Raw genomic sequence first — 20,418 nt, 5'->3', positions numbered from 1 at the left:
CAATTGGCATGAGCTGATGGTGGTAAGCATCAGGCATTATAGACAAGAGCCAAGATAGAGCATCTTTGCGGAACAGAGGGAGGAGATGGTAGGGCAAAAGGCTACAGTGATCCTTCAAGGTACTTCTGTCCTGTGTGGGAGATGGGGAGGGGCTGCACAAGAGGCAAAGTGAGCAGCAGCCCTCTTACTGCTACGTAGTAGTGCTCAGGGGCCTCAGAGTCTTACCTAACTCTCACCAATAGGCACTGCTTGGCAAAGCAGTTGCTCTGTGTACTATGTGCTTACATCTGCACTTAAACATGCAGCCTGCCACAATGAGTCCCTTTCACTCTGACACACGTTCATGGAGCATTCTTTTTATAAGCCACAGTACTGGGTTCTGGAGGATACAAAGACAGCCTCCTTGCAGGGCTCACAGTCCCCTGTGAGGGAGGCAGGTGTGCAAAGAGCTAAGTGTCTCTGGAGAGAGGGTGACACATTGCTCCTAAAAAGTATGGAGTCAAAGTGGAGAAGAGGAGAGCCTAGGGTCATCTTTACCAAGGGGGTAACCTTCAACCTGGGCTTTCGAGAGATGAGTCTCATGAGGCAGTGGGTTGGAGAAACAGGAGAGCATTGCCAGGCGTGGCTTTTTCCAGGAAGGGAGCAGTGTGGTTTCAATGTAAGACATGCAGGGTAATGCAGAAAGAGGGTAAGGTTGGATGGGAAAACTGCATCTAGGCTGCTGGGAGCCTTTAGGCTATATAGGAACCACCAGTTGGGCTCGTTAGAGCACCTTGCTGGGCCCCACCACCAGAGTGATTTTGCAGCTCTGGTGCGGGCCCCAAGAACTTACATTTCTCATATATTCTTGGCTGCTGCTGGTTTGAGGAACACACTCTGAGAACCACTATTGGAGTCTGGATCACAGAGAAGCTCCAGTGCTGTGCCAAAGAGTTTGGGCTTGACTCAAGAGCAGCTGGGCAACTTTAGAGGTTTCTCAGGAGGGCATGCCAAGATCCTCCTTACATATTCAGAAAGTACTGCCGGAAAAGAGCAAGACCAGCTGGAGATAACTCAGTCACCTAGACAAATTTAAAATATGTTCATTATTTTCTGTACTAAAAGACTGAGAAATACACAGTGCTGTTTAAAGATATCTCCTGTAAAAATTATTTCCTGCTGGGAGCAATCTCGCCATTGAAAGGAACTCAGTTCTTCAAAGTGATGAAAAACCCAAGGCTTCTCCTTCATTTTGCTTACAGTACTTACCTAATAAGAGAAAGACAAATGTAGTACACATTGTCTCTCTCTGACCCCCAAGTGTTCTTCTTTGAGACAACATTCCTTTAGAGGCTTAGATATTGATCATTGACAAAGCTGGCTGTCAGGCAATCTAAATCTGTATAAGTATCTCACTAGCACAGAAAACATTAACTTTGCTCTGCTCTTTTTGGAATCATTCTGTGGTGAATTGTGAAGTTCTCAGATTAGTGAATTTACAAAATTATTAGGAAAGGTAGGAACACCTACACAAACAGATATAGTGGGAATAACTTCTCATTCTCTCATAAAATGTACACAGTCTTCCCCCCGGTGAACAGGAACTTATACCATATTATCTATTAAAGACCATGGATTCAGTATTTACTATAAAATAAATGATGATCATAGTATGAAGAAGGAACAGAAGAGCTTAGATAAACACGAAAATGTGTGGGCATAATATTTTTTTAAACAAACAACATTAAATGTAACAAAATCTGATGCAAGATGAAAATATGAAAACTCACATAGAACAAACATTTGTAAATATATATTAAAAATATTTACTATTGTTTCACTTCTTTGTGAGTGTTGCACTATGTAGATCAAAACATATGCTTTCAAAATTAAAGGTATGAATATACTTAGCTTCACAAATTTAATTTATCTTCCTCAGGGTATTTTTTAGTGTAATCGACACATAATGTTACATTAGTTTCAGATGTACAACATAGTGATTCAGCTTCTCTATAGGTTGTGCTGTACTCACCACAAGTATTTGGTGCTCAATCTTAATACCCATTCATGTGAATGAAGGGTCAGTGAATTATAGCCCCTGGGCCAAATCTGGCTGCTTCCCATTTTCATATATTCCATGGCTAAGAGTGGCCTTTACAGATGGACATCTATAATCTATGTGATGACAGGGGATCCTAACTCTGAAATCCAATTAAGTGAAATATACTCCTCCAAAAGAATTCCATTGTTTTCATTAATGCACCTATATTATAACAAATTGTACTCCATTATTATTATTGTATTCTTGGCTTCCATTGGTAAGATTTTGTGGAAATTTGTTTTTTCTTGTATATATAAGTACCCACACCATATCCTTGATTTTTTTTCCCCTTGCCCCACAAAGCATAAAACATTTAATATCTGACCCTTTACAGGAAAAGTTTCTAACCCTTGATGGAGATCAGGTTATATCATTTCTTCTTTGTGTGGCTTTGCTAAGGAAATGCAGAATTGTTCTGTGGTTCATGGCACACAGGCCACAAATATGCATTTGGCATATTCATACCTAGCCTGTTACTTAAGTTTATAATGACTGTATAGTGCCTGGATCACAGACCTAGAGAGCTTATGTTAGTTATTTCTTATTTACATTTCCTTTTACTTCATGTTACAAGCACGAGAACTGTTTCAGTAATAAGAGTGTTATTATTCTAGAGTATGCTATATACAAAGTACTGCAGTGTTTTTCTCATTACATTTGGGCATTTTACAAAAAGAAAACTTCCAACTGGAGAAAACCATATTCCCTTAAGTTTTCTTCTTTCTGAAGAAGACAACTTGACTTGCAAACCATACGTGGATATAGTTCACTAGCCCCAAGTGGCAGCAATGGATTCCAGGACACGTTGTCATTTGGCCTTATAACCAAATCCTCTTCTTTGGTCCCTGCAGGCCTCAGGGGGGCAATGGCATTTGCACTGGCCATCCGAGACACAGCATCCTATGCTCGCCAGATGATGTTCACGACCACCCTCCTCATCGTCTTCTTCACCGTCTGGGTCATTGGCGGAGGCACAACACCCATGTTGTCATGGCTTAACATAAGGTCGGTTTGAAACCATGGCCGGTTTCATGTCTAATTGTGTCACTGTGCTCACCCAGGTGTGAGACAGCCTAGTGTTCGGAAGGTTTTTATGGGGTTTTGTTTGGTTTGGGGGAGGAATTAAAAAACAATATGTAAAAATTCCGAATGTCAGATTTTCCACAAGAAAAAAGATTGTCATTAAGAGTTTTGTCAGTACGAAAACACAAGGCTTTTGAAATATCCAGACCTTGCTAGAACAGTGACACTAGGGCAAGAATTCAAAAGTCCTAAAGCTGCAGGCAATAGAACGGACATAACTGCTGGCAACATCTGGCATTTCACAGTCCTTTGAAATCAAACTAAGTCCTCCTAAATAATCTCATCCACCAGAAATAAAAAGAGGCAATTTGAGTTTTGTTTCTAGGAGGAAACTGCTCTGTTACTTCTTACTCGAGTGCACAGAGGTGACATTTCCTGCCTAACCCTCATTTGTTGCAGCCTCCTGGATGTTCCCCGCCTGTGGTTTTGCAGCTGTATCAGGATGGAGAGCACTGATCTAAAGTTGATTTTTTTTACGAGCATTTGAATTGCAAAGTATGCTGTGAGCCCCAGCACCTGACAGTAAAGATGACGCTGGAACAGAGGTCACAAGTCACAGAGCCTAACTCTGGCTCTGTCTTCAAGGCAAGCCCTTCCTGTCTTTGGGCCTCAGTTTCCCTGAATGGTAAATGAAAGCAGGCTGTCAGATCTTCCACCAGCCCCTTCAGGCCTCACTGTATGTGTTCTGCCTCATGGGAGGTGCTCCCACCACCTCCCTCAGTCTGGGGTCTGCAGAGGGTGTTGTGATCAGAGCGCGACAACACTCGGGGTGTGCATGGGTGCAGGGAAGAATACTATGAAGAGCCACCAGGTGGCAGTGTTTTCCTCTTCCTCTACGGACTTTTAGCTTTTTTTCCTTCTCTGGAGCATAGAAAGCACCAGACTGACAACCCCAGAGCATACCTAGCTTGAAGGAGAGGGCCTATCCAGACCTCGTGGTCATCCTTAGAGTCGGGGGTGGGGGGACTGGAATTTGGGAGAAAACTGGAATTTGAGAGAATAGTTTCCACCACCTCCTCCCCATCAAGGACTTGTGTACTGATGGCAGGCAGGGATTCCTGGGCTTGGCCTCTGCCAGCGGCACCATATCTGGGCTCCCATCCTTGTGGCTCTGCAGAACCTATGTGGGGCTAATCGGTGGCAGCCATAGAATAGCTGACGCTTGTGTGATGCAGGCGTTGTACAAAATGCCAGGCCTGCATTAAGACCAACTTCATAACATTCCTATAAAGAAGCTACTACTATGGTCATCTCCATTTTAGAGTTGACAGAACTGAGGCATAGAGCAATAACTTGCCCAGGTCACATAGCTTTAGGGGGATGAGCCAGGATTTGGGCTTCTGCAGTCTTGCCACCCAATCCACAGCCTTGACTACTGTGCTTTACCACCTGTAAGAAGTTTGCCTGTGTCAGGGACTCCCTCTGTGTCGTGAAATTTGGGATGATTAGAATTTCAATTTCCTAATGTGAATCTCAAGAGTAGTATTAAGAGAAATAATTCATCATGGGAATATAAACCTAAAGAACAAAATGGACAGATTTTTGCCTCTAAACTGGCATACAAGATGGTACCAGCCTTGTTCTGTGTTAGAATAAGGGTAAAAAAGGAGGCTTACCCTGCACACAGTTGAGAATCCTTAAGAATCTCAAGATTAGGGGCGCCTGGTTGGCTCAGCCATTGAGTGTCTGCCTTTGGCTTGGGTCACGATCCCATGATCCTGGGATAGAGCCCTGCATTAGGCTCCCTGCTCAGTGGGGAGTCTGCTTCTCCCTCTCCCTCTGCCCCTCCCCCACTCCCTGCTCATGCTTGCTCTCTCTTTCTCTCTCTCAAATAAATAAAATCTTTTTTTTTTTTTTAAAGAATCTCAAGATTGACCTCTGAGGTTACTTCCTGCTCCTCTTTGGTCACTCTCAGTAGGTACCCTGGAGGCTCAGAGCCTGATTAAATCATGTTTGTTTTTCATGCTAGTTTATAAGCCCTCCACCCCACAGACATATATAGGACCAAATAATTTCCCACTGAATGGAGAGAGTTGACTTGTGACATTTTGCACTTCTGATAACCCTTTTCAGGACTGGATCATTAAAACTGTCCTATCCAGAACTGAGAGTTTGGGTAGCTCTCCCTGAGGCACAGAAGCTGTATATATGCACACATAAAATAACTGTATTGTTGTGGAAATATTGATGTAATGTATATATAGCACCCAGAACATAGCAGCTAGCATACAGTGAGAGATCAGGAAATGACTATGTATGTGACTGGGTATAGGAGAGTTCTAGTTTCTCTGCATCCTTGCCAGCATTTGGTGTTGCCACTATTTTTCATTGTAGTTGTTCTAATAGGTGTGTTGGAATACTTCACTGTGGCCTTAATTTGCATTTCTCTAATGATTAACGATGTTAAACATCTCTTCATGTGCTTATTTGCCATTCATATATCTCCTCCTGGTGAAACACCTGTTCAAAATTTCTATTTTCTAATTAGATTGTTTGGAGTTTTTAATTGAGTTTTGAGAGTTCTTTATTTATAGTAGATACCAGTCTTTTGTCAGAGGTGTGATTTGCAAATATTTTCTCCCAGGCTGTAACTTGTCTTTTCATCCTTTTAGTAGAATCTGTCATAGGCCAGAAGTTTCAAATTTGAGGAAGTGCCATTTATCATTTCTTTTTCTTTTACGCATTGTGCCTTTGGTGTTACATCTAAGGACATTCCATTAAGCCCTAGGTCCTAAAGATTTTCTTCTGTTATCTTTTGAAACTTTTTTAGTTTTATGCTTGACATTCAAGTCTATGGTCCATTTTGGGTTAATTTTTATATAAGATGCAAGGTTTAGGCCATCCAGTTGTTCTGGCACAATGTGTTAAAAAGACTAGTCTTGGGGCTCCTGGGTGGCTCAGTTGGTTGGGCATCTGCCTTCGACTCAGGTCATGATCTTAGGGTCCTGGTATGGAGCCTCACATCAGGCTCCCTTCTCCCTCTCCCTCTGCCTCTCCCCCAGTTAAGCGTGCTCACGCTCTCTCACTCTCAAATAAATAAAATCTTTTTTTAAAAAACTAGTCTTATTCTATTGAACTACTTTTATTCCTTTGCCAAAACCCAGTTGGCTATATACATGTGAATCTGTTTCTATTCTGCTCTGTTGATGAATGCATTCAACCCTCCACACTGTCCTGATAACTATAGTCATGTAATAAACTTTACTATCAGGTAGAGTGAGCCCTACCACGTTATTCTTTTTCAAAATTGGTAAACCTATTCTAGTTCTTTTCCATATATGTTTTAGAATAAGCTTGTTTATCAAAAAAAATCTTGCTGGAATTTTCACAGGAATTGTGTTAAACCTGTGTATCAGTTTGGGAAGAATTGCCATCTTTATTATGTTGAGTCTTTCAGTTCATGAACATGGCATGTTTCTTCATTTATATTGTCTTTGATTTCCTTCATCACTGCTACATGGTTTTCAGCATACAGTGCCTGTACGTGGTTTGTTAGATTTATATTGGAATCTTTCTTCTTTTTTGAGCAATTGTATTATTCTATCTTTAATTTCAATTTCCATGTGTTCATTGCTAGAATATAGAAATATAATTGGTTTTTATATTTTTTTAGAGAGGGAGAGAAGAGGGAGGGGCAGAGAATCTTAAACAGGCTCCATGGCCAGCACAGAGCACTGATGCAGGACTCGATCCCACAACCCTGAGATCATGACCTGAGCTGAACCCAAGAGTCAGAAGCATTACCAACTGAGCCACCCAGGCCCCCTGGTTTTTGTTATGTTGTTCTTATATCCTGTGACCATGCTGAACTCATTAGTTCTAGGAGGATTTTGTTTTGTTTTGTTTTGTAAATTCTTTGGGATTTTCTACATAGACCATCACATCATTTGCAAACAGAGACAGTTTTATATCTTCCTTTCCAACCAGCATACCTTTTATTTCCTTTTCTCGACTTACTGCTCTGGCTAGGACTTTCAGTATGATGATGAGTAACAGTGACATGAGCTGACATCCTTGTCTTGTTTCCAGTTTTAAGGGGAAAGCATTCAGTCTTTCACCAATAAGTGTAATATAGCTGTATGGTTTTTGTAGATCTTCATCATCATCAAGTTGAGGGAGTTTCTGTCTATTGCTAGGTTTTTGAGTTTTTTTTTTTATCATAAACAGGTGTTGAATTTTATCAAATGCTTTTTTCTATAGAGATATGATCATATTATTTTCCATGTTTTGCCTGTTAATATGGTGGGTTACAATGATTAATTTCCTTTTTTTTAGAGAGAGAGTGCACATATAAGTGGGGGGAGGGTCAGAAGGAGAGGAGAGAGAATCTCAAGGAGGCTCCACGCCCAATGCAGAGCCCAACACAGGACTCAGTCTCATGACCCTGAGATCATGACCTAAGCTGAAATCAGGAATCAGACATTTAACTGACTGAGTCACCTAGGCACCCGTTCCCCCTCATTTTAAAACTAACTTTCAAATATTAAACAAGTCCTACTATCCTAAAACAAACCCCACTTGGTTATGGTGTATAAATTTTTTATATAAATGCTGAATTCTATTAGTTGTTATTTTGTTAAGGACTTTTGTGGTCTGTGTTCATGAGGGATATTGGTTTACAGTTTTTTGTTTTTTTTTTTGTACTGCCTTTCTCTATTTTTTGGTTCCAGAGTAATCTGGCCTCACAAAATGAGCTGGGACATGTTCCCTACTCTTCTGTTTTTCTGGAAGGCATTGTGTAGAATTGACGTTAATTCGTCTTGAAAGTTTAATGGAATTCTCCAGTAAAACCATCTAGTCCTAGAGACTTCTTTTGCAAGAATTTTTAAATTGTGAAGGCAATTTCTTTAATAGTTATAGGGCTAATAAGATGATCTGTTTCATGCAGCACCTGGGTGGCTCAGTAAGTTAAGTGTCCAACCCATGATTTCAGCTCAGGTCATGGTCTTAGAGTTGTGGGATCAAACCCTGCTTTGGGCTTCACACTCACCGGGGATTCTGCTTGAGATTCCCTCTCTCCCTCTCCTCCCACTCATATGCTCTCTCTTGCTCTCTCTCGCTCTCTCTCTCTCTCTCTCTTCCTCTCCCTCTCTCTCTTTCTCAAATAAATAAATAAATAAATCTAAAAAAAGGTTCCATATTGGGTGAATTGTGGTGGTTTGTGAAATTGATCCATTTCATCTAAGCTGTCATGTTTATGTTTGTAATCTTGCTTTGTTATCCTTTTGATGTCTGTGAGATCTATAGTGACACTCCTTGTTTCATTCCTGATATTGGTAATTTGTATCTTCTCTCTTTTTTTCTTGCCAGAGGTTTGCCAATTTTATTGATCTTTTCAAAGAACTAGCTTTTTATTTCATTGATTTTCTGTATTGTCTGTTTTCTATTTCATTGATCTCTGCTCCTATCTTTATTTTTTTCTTCTTTCTGTCCAACTCTACCCAGATAGCATAATGAAACAAATAGGTGGACAATACATATGGTGTTAGTGCATTGCATTTCCCAGATATGAATACATTGTAATTATGTAAGTGTAGAAACTGACATTTATCACATGATCACATGAAAAGAAATTCCCTCTGAAATAAAGTAATGAGATTCATTGGGTTTTCTGGCCTGTGGCTTCTGATGTTACTTCATGACCGTGAATAATTTACATGAACCAGTTTCTTGTTCTAAATTGATTCAGAAACCCCCTGAAGTTCAGCGTGGTGTTTGACCTCTGTGACGAAAGTACAATCAATACCTACTTGTTCCTTACTTCTCCAGGCTACTGACAGAGATCATGAGGTATTAAATGGTTGCTCAGAAGTCAAAGGCCCAGGGTGGGGTTTGGAGTTCCACCCTAAATAATTAGAAGTTAGTTGTGATTTTTAACCATGGCTATGTACTAGTCTGTGTATAAGATAAAAATGAATATTCCACAAATCCAAAGCTAGGTCACTGCCCTCCAGAAATCCAACTTAGCTTTTTGGTATGTTGTGATTGATATTTTAAAACATTAAAAATATTAAAAATAATATTAAAAATAATTTAAAACATTAAAAAATATAATGGCAGAACGCTCCAGTTATTTCCTATTAATGCACAGACTACATATTTTTTTTAGTCCCTTGAGCAAGGGTTGTTATTCACAAAAGGCAGAATTTTGGCAATTAGAAAAAAAAAAAAAGACCGCCTTGTATGGGTCCAGAGCACATTTTGGCAGCGTGGTGGCTGTTCTATTTAGAGCTCCCCAGCTTCAGGTGACACACACGTGAAGTGGTAGTGATGGTGGGGGTGGAATGGCACGTGTGTGGCAGTCAGACGAACAGGTACTCTTCACACTCCAGAGTACAGTCATGCAAACACTCAAGGACAAGTAAGGATACTCTGCTCAGTATAATCCTGTTAGACTGAGAATTTACGATAAAGCTCTTTGCCAGATAACTTGAATAAAGGCAGGGAGAAGCTCTGAGCTCTTTATGTAATAGCATTTGTAACTGAATATTTTTTAAAGTGATTAGGGTGCCAGCATGTAATTAGAGGGTGGATCCTAGGGCGCCTGGGTGGCTTGGTTGGTTGGGCATCTGACTCTTGGTCTCAACTCAGGTCGTGATTTCAGGGTTGTGGGGATCGAGCCCCGTGTTGGGCTCAGCACAAAGTCTGCTCGAGATTCTCTCTCCCTCTCCCTCTGCTCCTCTCCCTTCCTTCCCCTGCCAAATAAATAAATAAATCTTTTTAAAAAAGAGGGGGCAGGTACTGTGAGGTGAAGAACTGGAGCTCTGGGGTGTGAGAGTCTTGGCCACAGTCTTGGTTCTACCATTTTCTACCTTTGTGACCTTGGGCAACTTATTTAGCTTCTTTACTCAGTTTCCCCCACCGATTTAGATGGGGACAGTAGTGTAAGGATAAAATAAATGTGATAAAGAATTAAATATACCATCTGAAAAAGAAAGAAAGGTACAGTCTGGTGCATAGTAAGCATTGAGTCTATGTTAGCTCTCAATTATTATATGTAATATGTATTGTGTATAATATAATATTATCATCACCAATAATAGCCTTAGTACTGCTACTATTGCTATTTTTCTTATCAGTGAATCTTACTTTAATGGAGTCCAGCTTGCTTTTCTGGAATTTGTTATAATTTTTCAATTCTACAGTAAAATAGTCTGGTATGAGTCACATTTTGAGCATGTGACTTGTTAAAAGTACAGTGTTAAAAAGCATCCCATTCTCACTTGCATATTCTGGGGGATAGCCATAGCACAAGAATATGGGCATTATCTAGCACCATGTTTTTCCACCTTGTTTTCATTGTTGTTTCCCTTCACGGAGCCCTTCGAAGATGCTTTTTCTCCGATGACCTCTTCCAATGAAATTTAAATACCTCAGATCCATTGTATACTTGTTTAAGTATTATCATGCTTTAGAAGGCTATAAACCATTGTACTAGCTAAAACTTTTTGTCTCACAAGAACCAATTTTCACACCCATGGGGCCAATACCACCCCTAATTTAGAACACATGAGTTAACGCAGTGGTTCTCGATGGAGGGCAGTTTACCACCCAGGGGACATTTGGCAATGTCTGGGAATATTTGGTTTGCCTCACCTAGGGTGGGGGGGCACTACTGGTATCTAGTAGATAGAGGCCCAGGCCCAAAATGTCAGTAGTGCCAAGATTGTCAGTAGTGCCTGCTCTTAGTACGATGACAAAGTTCCAATGCACCCTGAATAACCCAGAAATTGTGAAGACAGGTAAAAATGGACCATGTTAACTCTAAGCTGCAAGAGAAAGAGAATAGCAGAAGTTGGGTTCCTGACTTCTGTCAAAAAAAAAAAAAAAGGCCATCTTTGTCTTCTTAAGTATTGTTGCTGTTTTCAACAATATGGTGCTTTTTGCTCTTTCTGTCTAATATGTGTCAAATTATGTGTAAATGCTTCAAATATGTGTTTAGTAGCAACTTTGTTTTCTATTTTTTTTTACGGATGCACCTTGCTTTATGAAACAGGTGACCTGGAAAATTGTATAAATGCACTTTCTATGAGTTGCATACATTCCTTTGATTTCCTTACATTATATTTTGAGAGGCTTATCTTCATTCCCAATTGATCCTCATTTGACCTAGCTCCTAATACTGTTGCTTTAAGTTTGAATTTAGCAGCAGTTCTACCTCTCTGGGTTTTAGAGAATGGGGACAGTATAAGAGGATACGGATTTATATTCAGAGTGAGCCAGCCTATTCTTTGATGGACATGGTCCAGGTCCTGTGCCCAGAGCTCCTGGCTCCCCTGTTGTCCCCATAACACTCACGTTCCCTTCTTCTGCTGCCCAGAGTTGGCGTCGAGGAGCCCTCCGAAGAGGACCAGAATGAACACCGCTGGCAGTACTTCAGGTGACACAAGGGCATCCTCAGAAACAAATTAACCGGGCCTGGCTCTTCTCCTCCTTCTAACCTGAGATGTTTCTCTTTATGCTGTTTTGTCCCTTTCTTGCTTCCTGTGTGCGCCAACCCCCTGCCCCTTTTAGCAAAGGGGCAAGAGGTCAGGTCAAGTCTAATCCCTTTTCCACCCTTTCTCTGGGTTGATGGATGTGTCAGTGTCCCTGACATTCTGTTCTCTTTCCCTGAATATTTGACAGTGTGTGTCAACACCAAAGCCGAAGTTGGCAAGTGTCTCCTTTCTTATACAACTGAGCTTAGTGTCGAGAGCAGTCCATTTTCAGAGCCACAGATACTTTTTCCACAAAGCCTTGTTTATGATCTAGTAAACAAGGCTTTTAATTAATTCATAAAGAAAACTAGAATTTTATATTTCAGCCATGACTAGGGTATGGCTTATATCATCTTAATTAAGTACCAATGCTATTTGAGTTTTTTTAAGTATGTGTTTGTGTACTCATACCTCATGGTCAATCAGAAGGTACAAAAACAGTGTTTAAAAAAACAGAAGATAAAGTCTCTTCTAATGCAGTTTGTCTCTGTGTCCATCCAAGTTTATGATTGGATTATGCTTAAGAGCGGCGACATTGGGCAAGCAGATCGAAGAGTTTAATGTTTCTTTTTTCCTTCCTGTGTCTATATCAGCATGCATTGTTTCTGATCTGATTCTCAGTGCTGGTAGGTAAATCAATGCAGAATAGGCTTGAGCTCTGTTCTTGCCACTGTGAAAGTACGTCACTCTCTGAGGGCAGTGGAGAGAACAACGATGCTTATCATCGGGTATGAACGTTGCACTATTACCAGGCTCCAGATGGACTGTAATGATGTGCATACAAGTAATGGAAGCTGTTAAGTTCCCTGGGTTTACACTTGTTTTTCTACTGTTTAAAATACACACACACACACACATTCACTTTTTGGAGGCCTGACTGTAGGTAGCAGATAAGTTGCAGAGGAGACCCTTTCTTTTGAAATATCCCACCTTCAGGAAGGAAGGTCCTGTGGGCAAAGGACAAGTTATTACCCTGGGGATATGTGAGAATTCAGACTGTGACCTGGTGTCCAAGGTTTTACATGAAGGTGTGTGTCTCATAGTCCTCAAATTATTTAGGGCTTCAGCCACTCACGTTTTTGCAAAATTATCAGTTAATGTAGAACACTCCTAAAATTCCTGAGATTTCAATGGCATTTTGGAGGCAGCTAATCAGAATGTACTTATTATCATACTAGAAGGGAAATTATTCATGTTCTTTCCAGATTTATTCATTCCAGAATGAGCACATTAGTTTGACTGCTTTATTTTCTCACTTGGTGTGAAACCAAATGAAATGTAAAAATGCACTTCCTTAGTCGTATTAGCCACATTTCAACTCAGTGTCTGGCCACATGTGGATCTTGGCTGGCACACTGGACAGCGCAGATCTAGCCCACTGCCATGGTTGCAGAAAGTTCTACTGGATAGTGTGGATCTAGACTTACTCCCAAGTTCCCCCAAACAAAATGCTGAACATTATGAGTTTGAGATGAAGTTAGGGTGGCCCTGCTTTGGTGAATTGATGAAGTTATTTCAACGTTTTATATTTGTTGTTTTGAATTCTGGCCTGGCCGCATGGGCCCAAGGAAAATAGAGGAGTTCCACTGACATTGCCAGGACTTGCATGAAAATAGTCACAGCCTAGTCTTCATAAGCAGTTCTTGTCGAACAGAATTGAATTCTTGTTAAACAAGTCTTTTTTTCTCTCTTAATAGAGATCAGTTAAAAGAATAGAGGGGGCTAAATTTCATTTGGCAGCTTTTATTATATTTGGCTTTACTTTCATTATTGTAATACAGGGCATACTTAACCTTTTGTCCTACCCATAGTCTTCCTATTTCATCTAGGCCAGTAAAGTCAATTTGCTTTATCTTTGCTGATGTGGAAGCCGTTTATGAAAGCTAATGACACCTATTTCAAAATTCACAGTATAGAAAGAAGAGATTATTAGTGGCAGATCTGGACTGCCATATTCTTGGCCATATTGTGCCTCATGCCCTTCAGATAACATAAACTCATTACTTCTGCCCTACAATATGGTCAGGCCTTATAGTTAGATTGAGGGCTGCTGTGTCACCTGGCATTCTGGTAGGCTGTCTGAGAAACATCAGGGTAACCGGTGCTCTGCCTCTCTGAGTCTGTACCGGGGAGCTCAGCTAAGTAAATTAGTCTTCCATGAAGAGGTTTTGTGCTGCTATAGAATCCACAGAATAAGGCCTAATGTTGGATTCCTAGCTGTTGATCCTACAAATGCTGACAAAACTACCACATGGAGGACTTTTCTCTGTGGAATGTGTGTTAAGCATCTCTAAAACAGATGAAGGCTCAAAATCAAGAGCTAGGAATTCCATATGTGACCACTCCTCTCACATTTTGATACATTAGACACATCAGGTGCATTGAGGCTCTGGTGTGACTTTTAGGGGCAGCCCTGAGGCCCCTGAATTGGATGGATTTTGTGTCAGAAAACCTCTATGAGATTTGTTGCTTAAAGGTCCTCGGATAACGTCTAGTTACGAGGACAAGTCTCCAACCCTCAGAATCTCCTCCAGCCTGGAAGCAGCCCCTAGACATGTAGCAAAGTCCATCCAACTCACTACAAAGATCCTATCAAACTCCAGGCCCATAGGGAGGAAATCTAGTGTCTGGTACACTAGATTTTCATTAGAACAGTGCCTGCCATCATAGGCATCCAATAAATATCTGATGAATACATGGATTCATCTTGTGGTTTTAAACTTTGCCTTCAGCAAAATACAGGACATCCATTCCCTCTCCTTCCATAGTTCCTTTCAGGGGCGCACACACCTTGGGTCAGTGCTTGACAAACCTGGAATAAGAACCTAGAGATTGGCTTTGAAAGGGTAGGCACATCTGTGTTCTTTACTGTTTACCTTTTCTGCTAGTCTCTCTTCTCAAGAAATGACCTGGGCATCATAGGTGGGCAAGAGGGAAGGAGAGGAAGAAAAGTAGGATGCACACACATGGGGTTTTGTGTCTGTGGACCACTCTTTGGAGTCAGCACCCTGGTACTGGACTGTTGGTTGAGGCCAGTCAGTGCCTCACTTCAAGCTCAAGGCAGACCTGCCAAAAACTGAGATCTCAGTTTCCAGTTCTTTGCAACAGTGGAGGGAGTGTGAGAAGACAGAGAATTTTCCTGGCCTCTTTGTTCTCTCCCCCATCACCCTGTGATCGATGTCACAGTTCTCCACCTCAGAGTGAAGAGGGTACAGGCAGAGAGAATTAACAGATGCACAAAACAACAGCTGGTGTGTTACTAAGTCAAGACAACTACCCTAACAAAAGTGTGAGATTTGTTGCAAGTGGATTCTGCCACTTTGCTTTTTCTTTCCGCCTTCAGTTGTTGATCTTAAACATGCCACCTCTCAGGTCACCTCTGTTGCAGGAGGACATGGGGCTACCTGGATTAAACATGAATGATATGCATGCTCAAGTATTCAGGGGACATGTGCTGATGTCTGCAACTTTTATTTGGATGCATCTAAAGAATAAGATGGATGATAGAGATATGGATAGATACGTGGTAAAGAAACTCTAGCAAGATGCCAATGGTAGAGTCTAGGTGGTGGGTATACAGGTGTTCACTATAAGTTCTTCTGGCGCTGCCCTGGATATGTGAAAAATTGCATATCAGAAGTTTAGGGAATTAAAAGGAGGTCAGGGCAGACGTGAGGAAGCAGCAGAAAGGAAACGGTATGGGGCAGTAAGACCCCAGTTTGGATAACTGGGACCATTTGGTGCAGGAAGGCAGAGGGACAGTTGCCAGCTGGTGCCACTCCCGAGTGGCCTTGCATAGGGTGTAAGCACACAGTACTACTTGCCTCTCCTGCCCCCTGGGATCTGACATGGTACATGACCTCTTTCTCACGACTTTTGCATGACAGCCTTCCTCCTCTTTTAGCTAACTACTCCTTCTGCTTCTCGAAGATGGTCAGCTTTTTGGCTACTTTCAGCCAGCATGGTTGCCATGGTCCAAGCTAATACTCTCCATTTTTCTCCTTGTCTTTCTCCCTGGTGACTTACAGAGTTGGCGTCGACCCAGATCAAGACCCACCACCCAACAATGACAGCTTTCAAGTCTTACAAGGGGTAAGTCACAAGAGATGCTTCTTCCAGGGGAAGACATTTTTAAAAGTAGCTAAAATTTATTGAGTATTTGCTATAGACCAAACATCTTTACGTGGATTCCCTCACTGTGAGTTTGACAGCAACCTTATGGGGTAGGTACTGTTACCGCCATTTGATAGATGAGAAGCTGAAGTTTGAGAGTCTAAGTGAGCCATCTGCAGTCAGAGAATTAGAAGGTTTTGAAGCCAGGGTTTGACCTGGTTAGTCAAACTGGTGTTCTTAAACAACATATTGAGGGGGTAGGCTGGCCAGGAAGAGTATTCAAGCTAAGTCCCTGACTGCCTGCCTTCCAAGAATGGATATATCAGATACGTTGGCGACTGGCTCACTGTCACTGGGTCAGAGTCTGTCAGTGGTGCCCGGGTAGGGGGAAGTGGGGATGGCATCTGACTCTCTAGCCCAGAATCTGAGGAAGAGAGGAAGGATGTGGGTGATTAGAGCCCCTCCCCTACCTCCAGAGCCTGGGATCCTTTACATCTGAGTTCTCCTCAAGCCCAACAATGTCAGAGCAGCAGCCCTCACCCTCATTGCCACCCCCACCCCCAAGGGCTGAAGGTCACAGTAAGGCTAACAGCTAAGGCTTAGGCAGGGTGGAGCCTGGAACAGTGTGCCAGGGAAGGAAGCTGTACAGGCTGGGATCAGAGCAGCCCCATGGCAGCCTCGAGTATGACAAGCAGGGATGACTCCCTGCTGCTGCAGAGACTCCTGATAGAGTGGTTTTGCCATCTGTTCCAGTTACTGTTGCTGCATAACAAAACTGCACCAAACATAGGAAAGTGAGCAACAATTTCTTTTACTCATGGATTCTCTTCGTCAGGAATTTGGAAAAGGCATAATAGAGGCAGCTTGCCTTTGCTCCAAGGAGAGAGCTGGCAGCTGGAGTCATCCAAAGACTCATACACTCATATGTCTGGCACCTGAGCTGGGAGGACCCAAAGATTAGGACAGCTGACTGGAATGCCTACACATGGCTCCCCCACATGGCCTCGGGATTCCTGGACTTCTTACACAATGACTCAGGGTTCTATCCCAGCAAGCAAGGTGGAAGCCGCATCACCGTTTCTGACCTAGCCTTGAAAGTCTCCCGGCATCACCTCTGTGACTTCCTGGTGGTCACAATGAGTTGCTCAAGCCAGACCGGATTCGATGGGAGGGGAGAGAGACCATAAGCTCTTTATGGGAGCATCAGCGAAGTGGCAGACATGGTTTTGGGCTGCCACATCACCCTGTGTCTCCAGGTTTGCTCCTTCCCAAGGCTGACATTCTGTGGGCAGGCAGGCTAGAGGAACAAAAGGTTATGTTAAGAGCAGCAATCCATTACCCAAATGTCACTAACTGGCCTCAGGAGTCAAGAACTGTTTTGTGCAGGATTGACTCCCCAGTGCTGAGCGCAGTGCCAGGCACCTGGGGGCGCTCGATTGGTATTTGATAGGGAGATGCGGGGGGCGGGGCGGGGGGCGACGAGAGAGCCCCAGTGCAGAGGAAAGCTTTACTGACCTCACACATGTGTTGTCCAGGAAACTGTGTTGGGGGTTTCTTTTTTTCCAGTCAGCTTTGAACCGCGCTCAACCCTAAATCCAGTCTACATACTTCAAATTCCAGAGGACCTTCTAAATTACTCTAGTCCCCAAATCAGACCTAACAAGTGTCCCAAAATGTAGTGCCATGCAGGGCCAGGGAGTGCCGCCTACAGCTTTTTCTGATTTCTTTCTTTTTGAGGGGGTTCCCATCTTGGTGGTAATGCCCCTTAAGGAACACAAAGCCATGACCTCTGAAAGAGCTGGACATCTGAGGAAAAGTTTCCAGTGAGCTTTATTGGAGACGATATGATGCCCACTTTAATGGTACTCCAGAGGGACGCCTGGCTGGCTCAGTCGAAGAGCATGGGACTCCATCTCAGGATTGAGTTCAGGCCCCACGCTGGGTGTAGAGATTACTTAAAAAGAAAATATTAAAACAGGAATAATGGTGCCCCAGAAGACCTTTGAGATTATATTAGAAGTGGCCACTGTGTTGGGAACTTGTGGTTTCAATGAGAACTTCTTTTTGAAAAGTTGCCATTGCACTCTAGCTTGGATCAAGGAGTTTAGAAACCGAGAATTCAGAACTGTGCACCTGGAAGCTAATTTAGAGTATAATGGGGGATCTTGAAACTCACCCTGAGAAAACCTGGGTGAAGTGTCTTTATTTCACTGAAAGGAAAATAATGGCTCTGGTAGGAAGATATGACTGCCCTATTCCAAAGCTTCCTCCCCAGGACTGCAGCTGGTCCAGATGAATTTTGTAAGAAAAACAGGCTAATTCCAGCTGGATAGCCAGGGTTTGGACAGATTTCATCTTGTCAGTTCCAGACCAAACACCCTCCAGCCCTTTTGCTGCTTGCTGTTATTGTTGTTGTTGTTGTTTTCCATTGCTCCTGCCTCTGGATTTAAGCATCTGTAAAAGGAAAGGCATGAAGTGGTTTGGTTGCTTTCACGTAGCCAAACTCACTATACATCTCATGAGAACTTCACATGGAGACACTGGGCTTGTAACAAGACTCAGTCACAAGCTTGTTGTCACTGGTCCATGGAAATGTTTGAGAAAGCAGCAGGTCCTAAGTTAGTGCTAAGCGTTCTGGCAGTGCCTTTAGCCTCCGCGGTGACAGCTAAGATAGCGCTCCCTGTCTGCGGGGTGGTCATCAGTGTTCCTGATGGCTCCCTGGACGGCCCTTTGGTCCAGTTGTGAATGGGCAGGTGGTGGCGACTTCTGCAGCACTCCGAGTGGCACCCAGCGGCCGGCCCTAGCCGGGAGCTGGAGTCACAGCTTCCCTTAACCTACCTCCTTCCAAGCCTCACACTCAGTCATGCAGTGGGCCCTCAGAATCAGTTCCACTGGTATTTTGAAAGTCTTTCAAGATTGCTGTCAGATTGAAAAAAAGAAAAAAGACAAACTTCAAGCTTGGTTTTCCAGGGCACTTTCTTACAAATGACTCCTGCCCTTGTACTTAAAGGGCCTTATGTCTCTTAGTCCTCCTGGCCTGACTTCCTCAGTCCAGTGAGCCACTAACAGCAGAGCTGGGAGCACTCAGTGGTCAGGAGCAACAATAAAACAGAGAAGTAAATGGGCTTCTCAATTTTTTTGGGTAAAATCCTGGGTTCTTGCAGTTTCCCCTGAAATGGATCCAGGTCACACGCTCAGTGATGTCATGAAACTGAAATCATAAGTGGGGAAAGTCCAGATGTTTGTTCCCCAGCAGAGAAGAAAGGCCAGTTCTCTTTACCTCATTTTCTAAATGATCTTCCTAAAAATAAATAGGAAAGTGACATTTGATGGGAATGAATTTCTCATGACAGCAGGATTGTTCCTCACTGGTTCTAGAAGCCCAAGAGTTATGGCTACAGAGCTGCAGAATATTAGCTCATGTGGGAGAAGGAAAGGAGCTTTTGGCTAGAACTTCTGGCTTTATGAGAAGGAAGCATAAGAATATTGTGGGCAGACTTCAGCTTCATGTCCCTGGCAAGTTTGACTAATTAGAACAAAACAAAAAAACTCAGTTGCTTTGTTTCTCTGGAGGTCTTGGTGACTTTGCAACCAAAACAAAAACAACCCCAGCTGAAGGCAAGCTGCCTGGGCTTGGGGGTGGCCTCCCACCCCATTCAAGGGGGACTTTTTTTGTGCCAGACAGAGATATTCACTTCCTTCCCCAAGTTTACAGAAGAGCACTCACTGATGAGGCTGCTTTGGAGTAGCTAGGAGCACAAATCTGAATTTATCCTGGCTTTATCATCTCAGCAGGACGGAGTCAGAAGCAGGATATTAATAGAATGTGGAGGAGACGAAAACATTGTGCTTGTAGTGTATGTGTGCACAGGCGCGCCTGGCAAGCACCACACACGTGCATGCAGAAAATCAGCTCTTTATAGTTGCATTGACTTACAACTTTCTAGTCCTTCCTCAGTTTTACTCTAGGCTGAAACCTGATACGCAGTCACTTAAATCTTTAACTTCAAACAGTTGCTGAATGGCCTTTTCTTAAATTCCACTAGGATGCTTTTCTTTTTGTTTTTCTGCTTGCCACCCCCTCACCTTGGTCCCTGACTTCCCTTTTGGCTATTTTTTTTCTTAGAAGTACAAAATTCACATTAATTTATTCATTCATTTGACAAAGGCTTACTGAGCACCTATTATATTTCAGACAATCTTTTGGGCTCTGGGAATACATCTGCAAGCAAGACACCACATCCTTAAGGGTGTGGTGACAGTGCAATGAAGGGTACAGATAAGGGCAGAGAGTGCCAGAGGTGAGGTCAATAGACCTGGCCTTGCCCCTCAGCTCTGAGTGTCCCCATGGACCAGCAGCCTGGGCCTTACCAGAGAGCTTATAAAAATGCAGACTGTTGGGCCTCACCCAGACCCACCCACTCTGAACTCACATTTTAAAGGGGTTCCCAGGAGGGTCATGTGCCCATTCACAATTTGAGAAGCCCTGGAGTAGGCATTGCGGAGCTCTTGATTCCCTGTTTTCAAAACCTATTACTCCCTTGTGAAAGTTGTAGGCTCCACCATCCCAGGGACAAGAAAAAGGCACAAATTAGGTCACATCACTTATTTGTTCTTTTGCTCTGCATTAGATTTCTAGGGCCACTGTAACAAACTCCCACCCAC

At 42.7% G+C, this 20,418-nt stretch overlaps 1 protein-coding gene across 4 annotated transcripts in view; it reads left to right on the top strand.

The window, feature by feature from the left end:
* SLC9A7 (solute carrier family 9 member A7) overlaps window positions 1-20,418 on the top strand; it is a 145,101-nt gene that overhangs the window by 99,259 nt on the left and 25,424 nt on the right. For 2 of the 4 annotated variants that reach the window (XM_025982469.2, XM_072743250.1), the window contains exons 12-14: window positions 2,932-3,085; window positions 11,484-11,543; window positions 15,669-15,732. In XM_025982469.2, coding sequence (XP_025838254.2) covers window positions 2,932-3,085; window positions 11,484-11,543; window positions 15,669-15,732 — 278 coding nt within the window. The remainder of the gene's footprint in view (window positions 1-2,931; window positions 3,086-11,483; window positions 11,544-15,668; window positions 15,733-20,418) is intronic. The other 2 variants (XM_025982470.2, XM_072743251.1) reach the window with 1 other exon arrangement.

Source organism: Vulpes vulpes, chromosome X (genome assembly GCF_048418805.1).
Source record: "Vulpes vulpes isolate BD-2025 chromosome X, VulVul3, whole genome shotgun sequence".
Taxonomy (NCBI): Eukaryota; Metazoa; Chordata; class Mammalia; order Carnivora; family Canidae; genus Vulpes; species Vulpes vulpes.
Note: the sequence above shows the minus strand (reverse complement) of the source record. Positions and strands in the feature narration are given on the sequence as shown.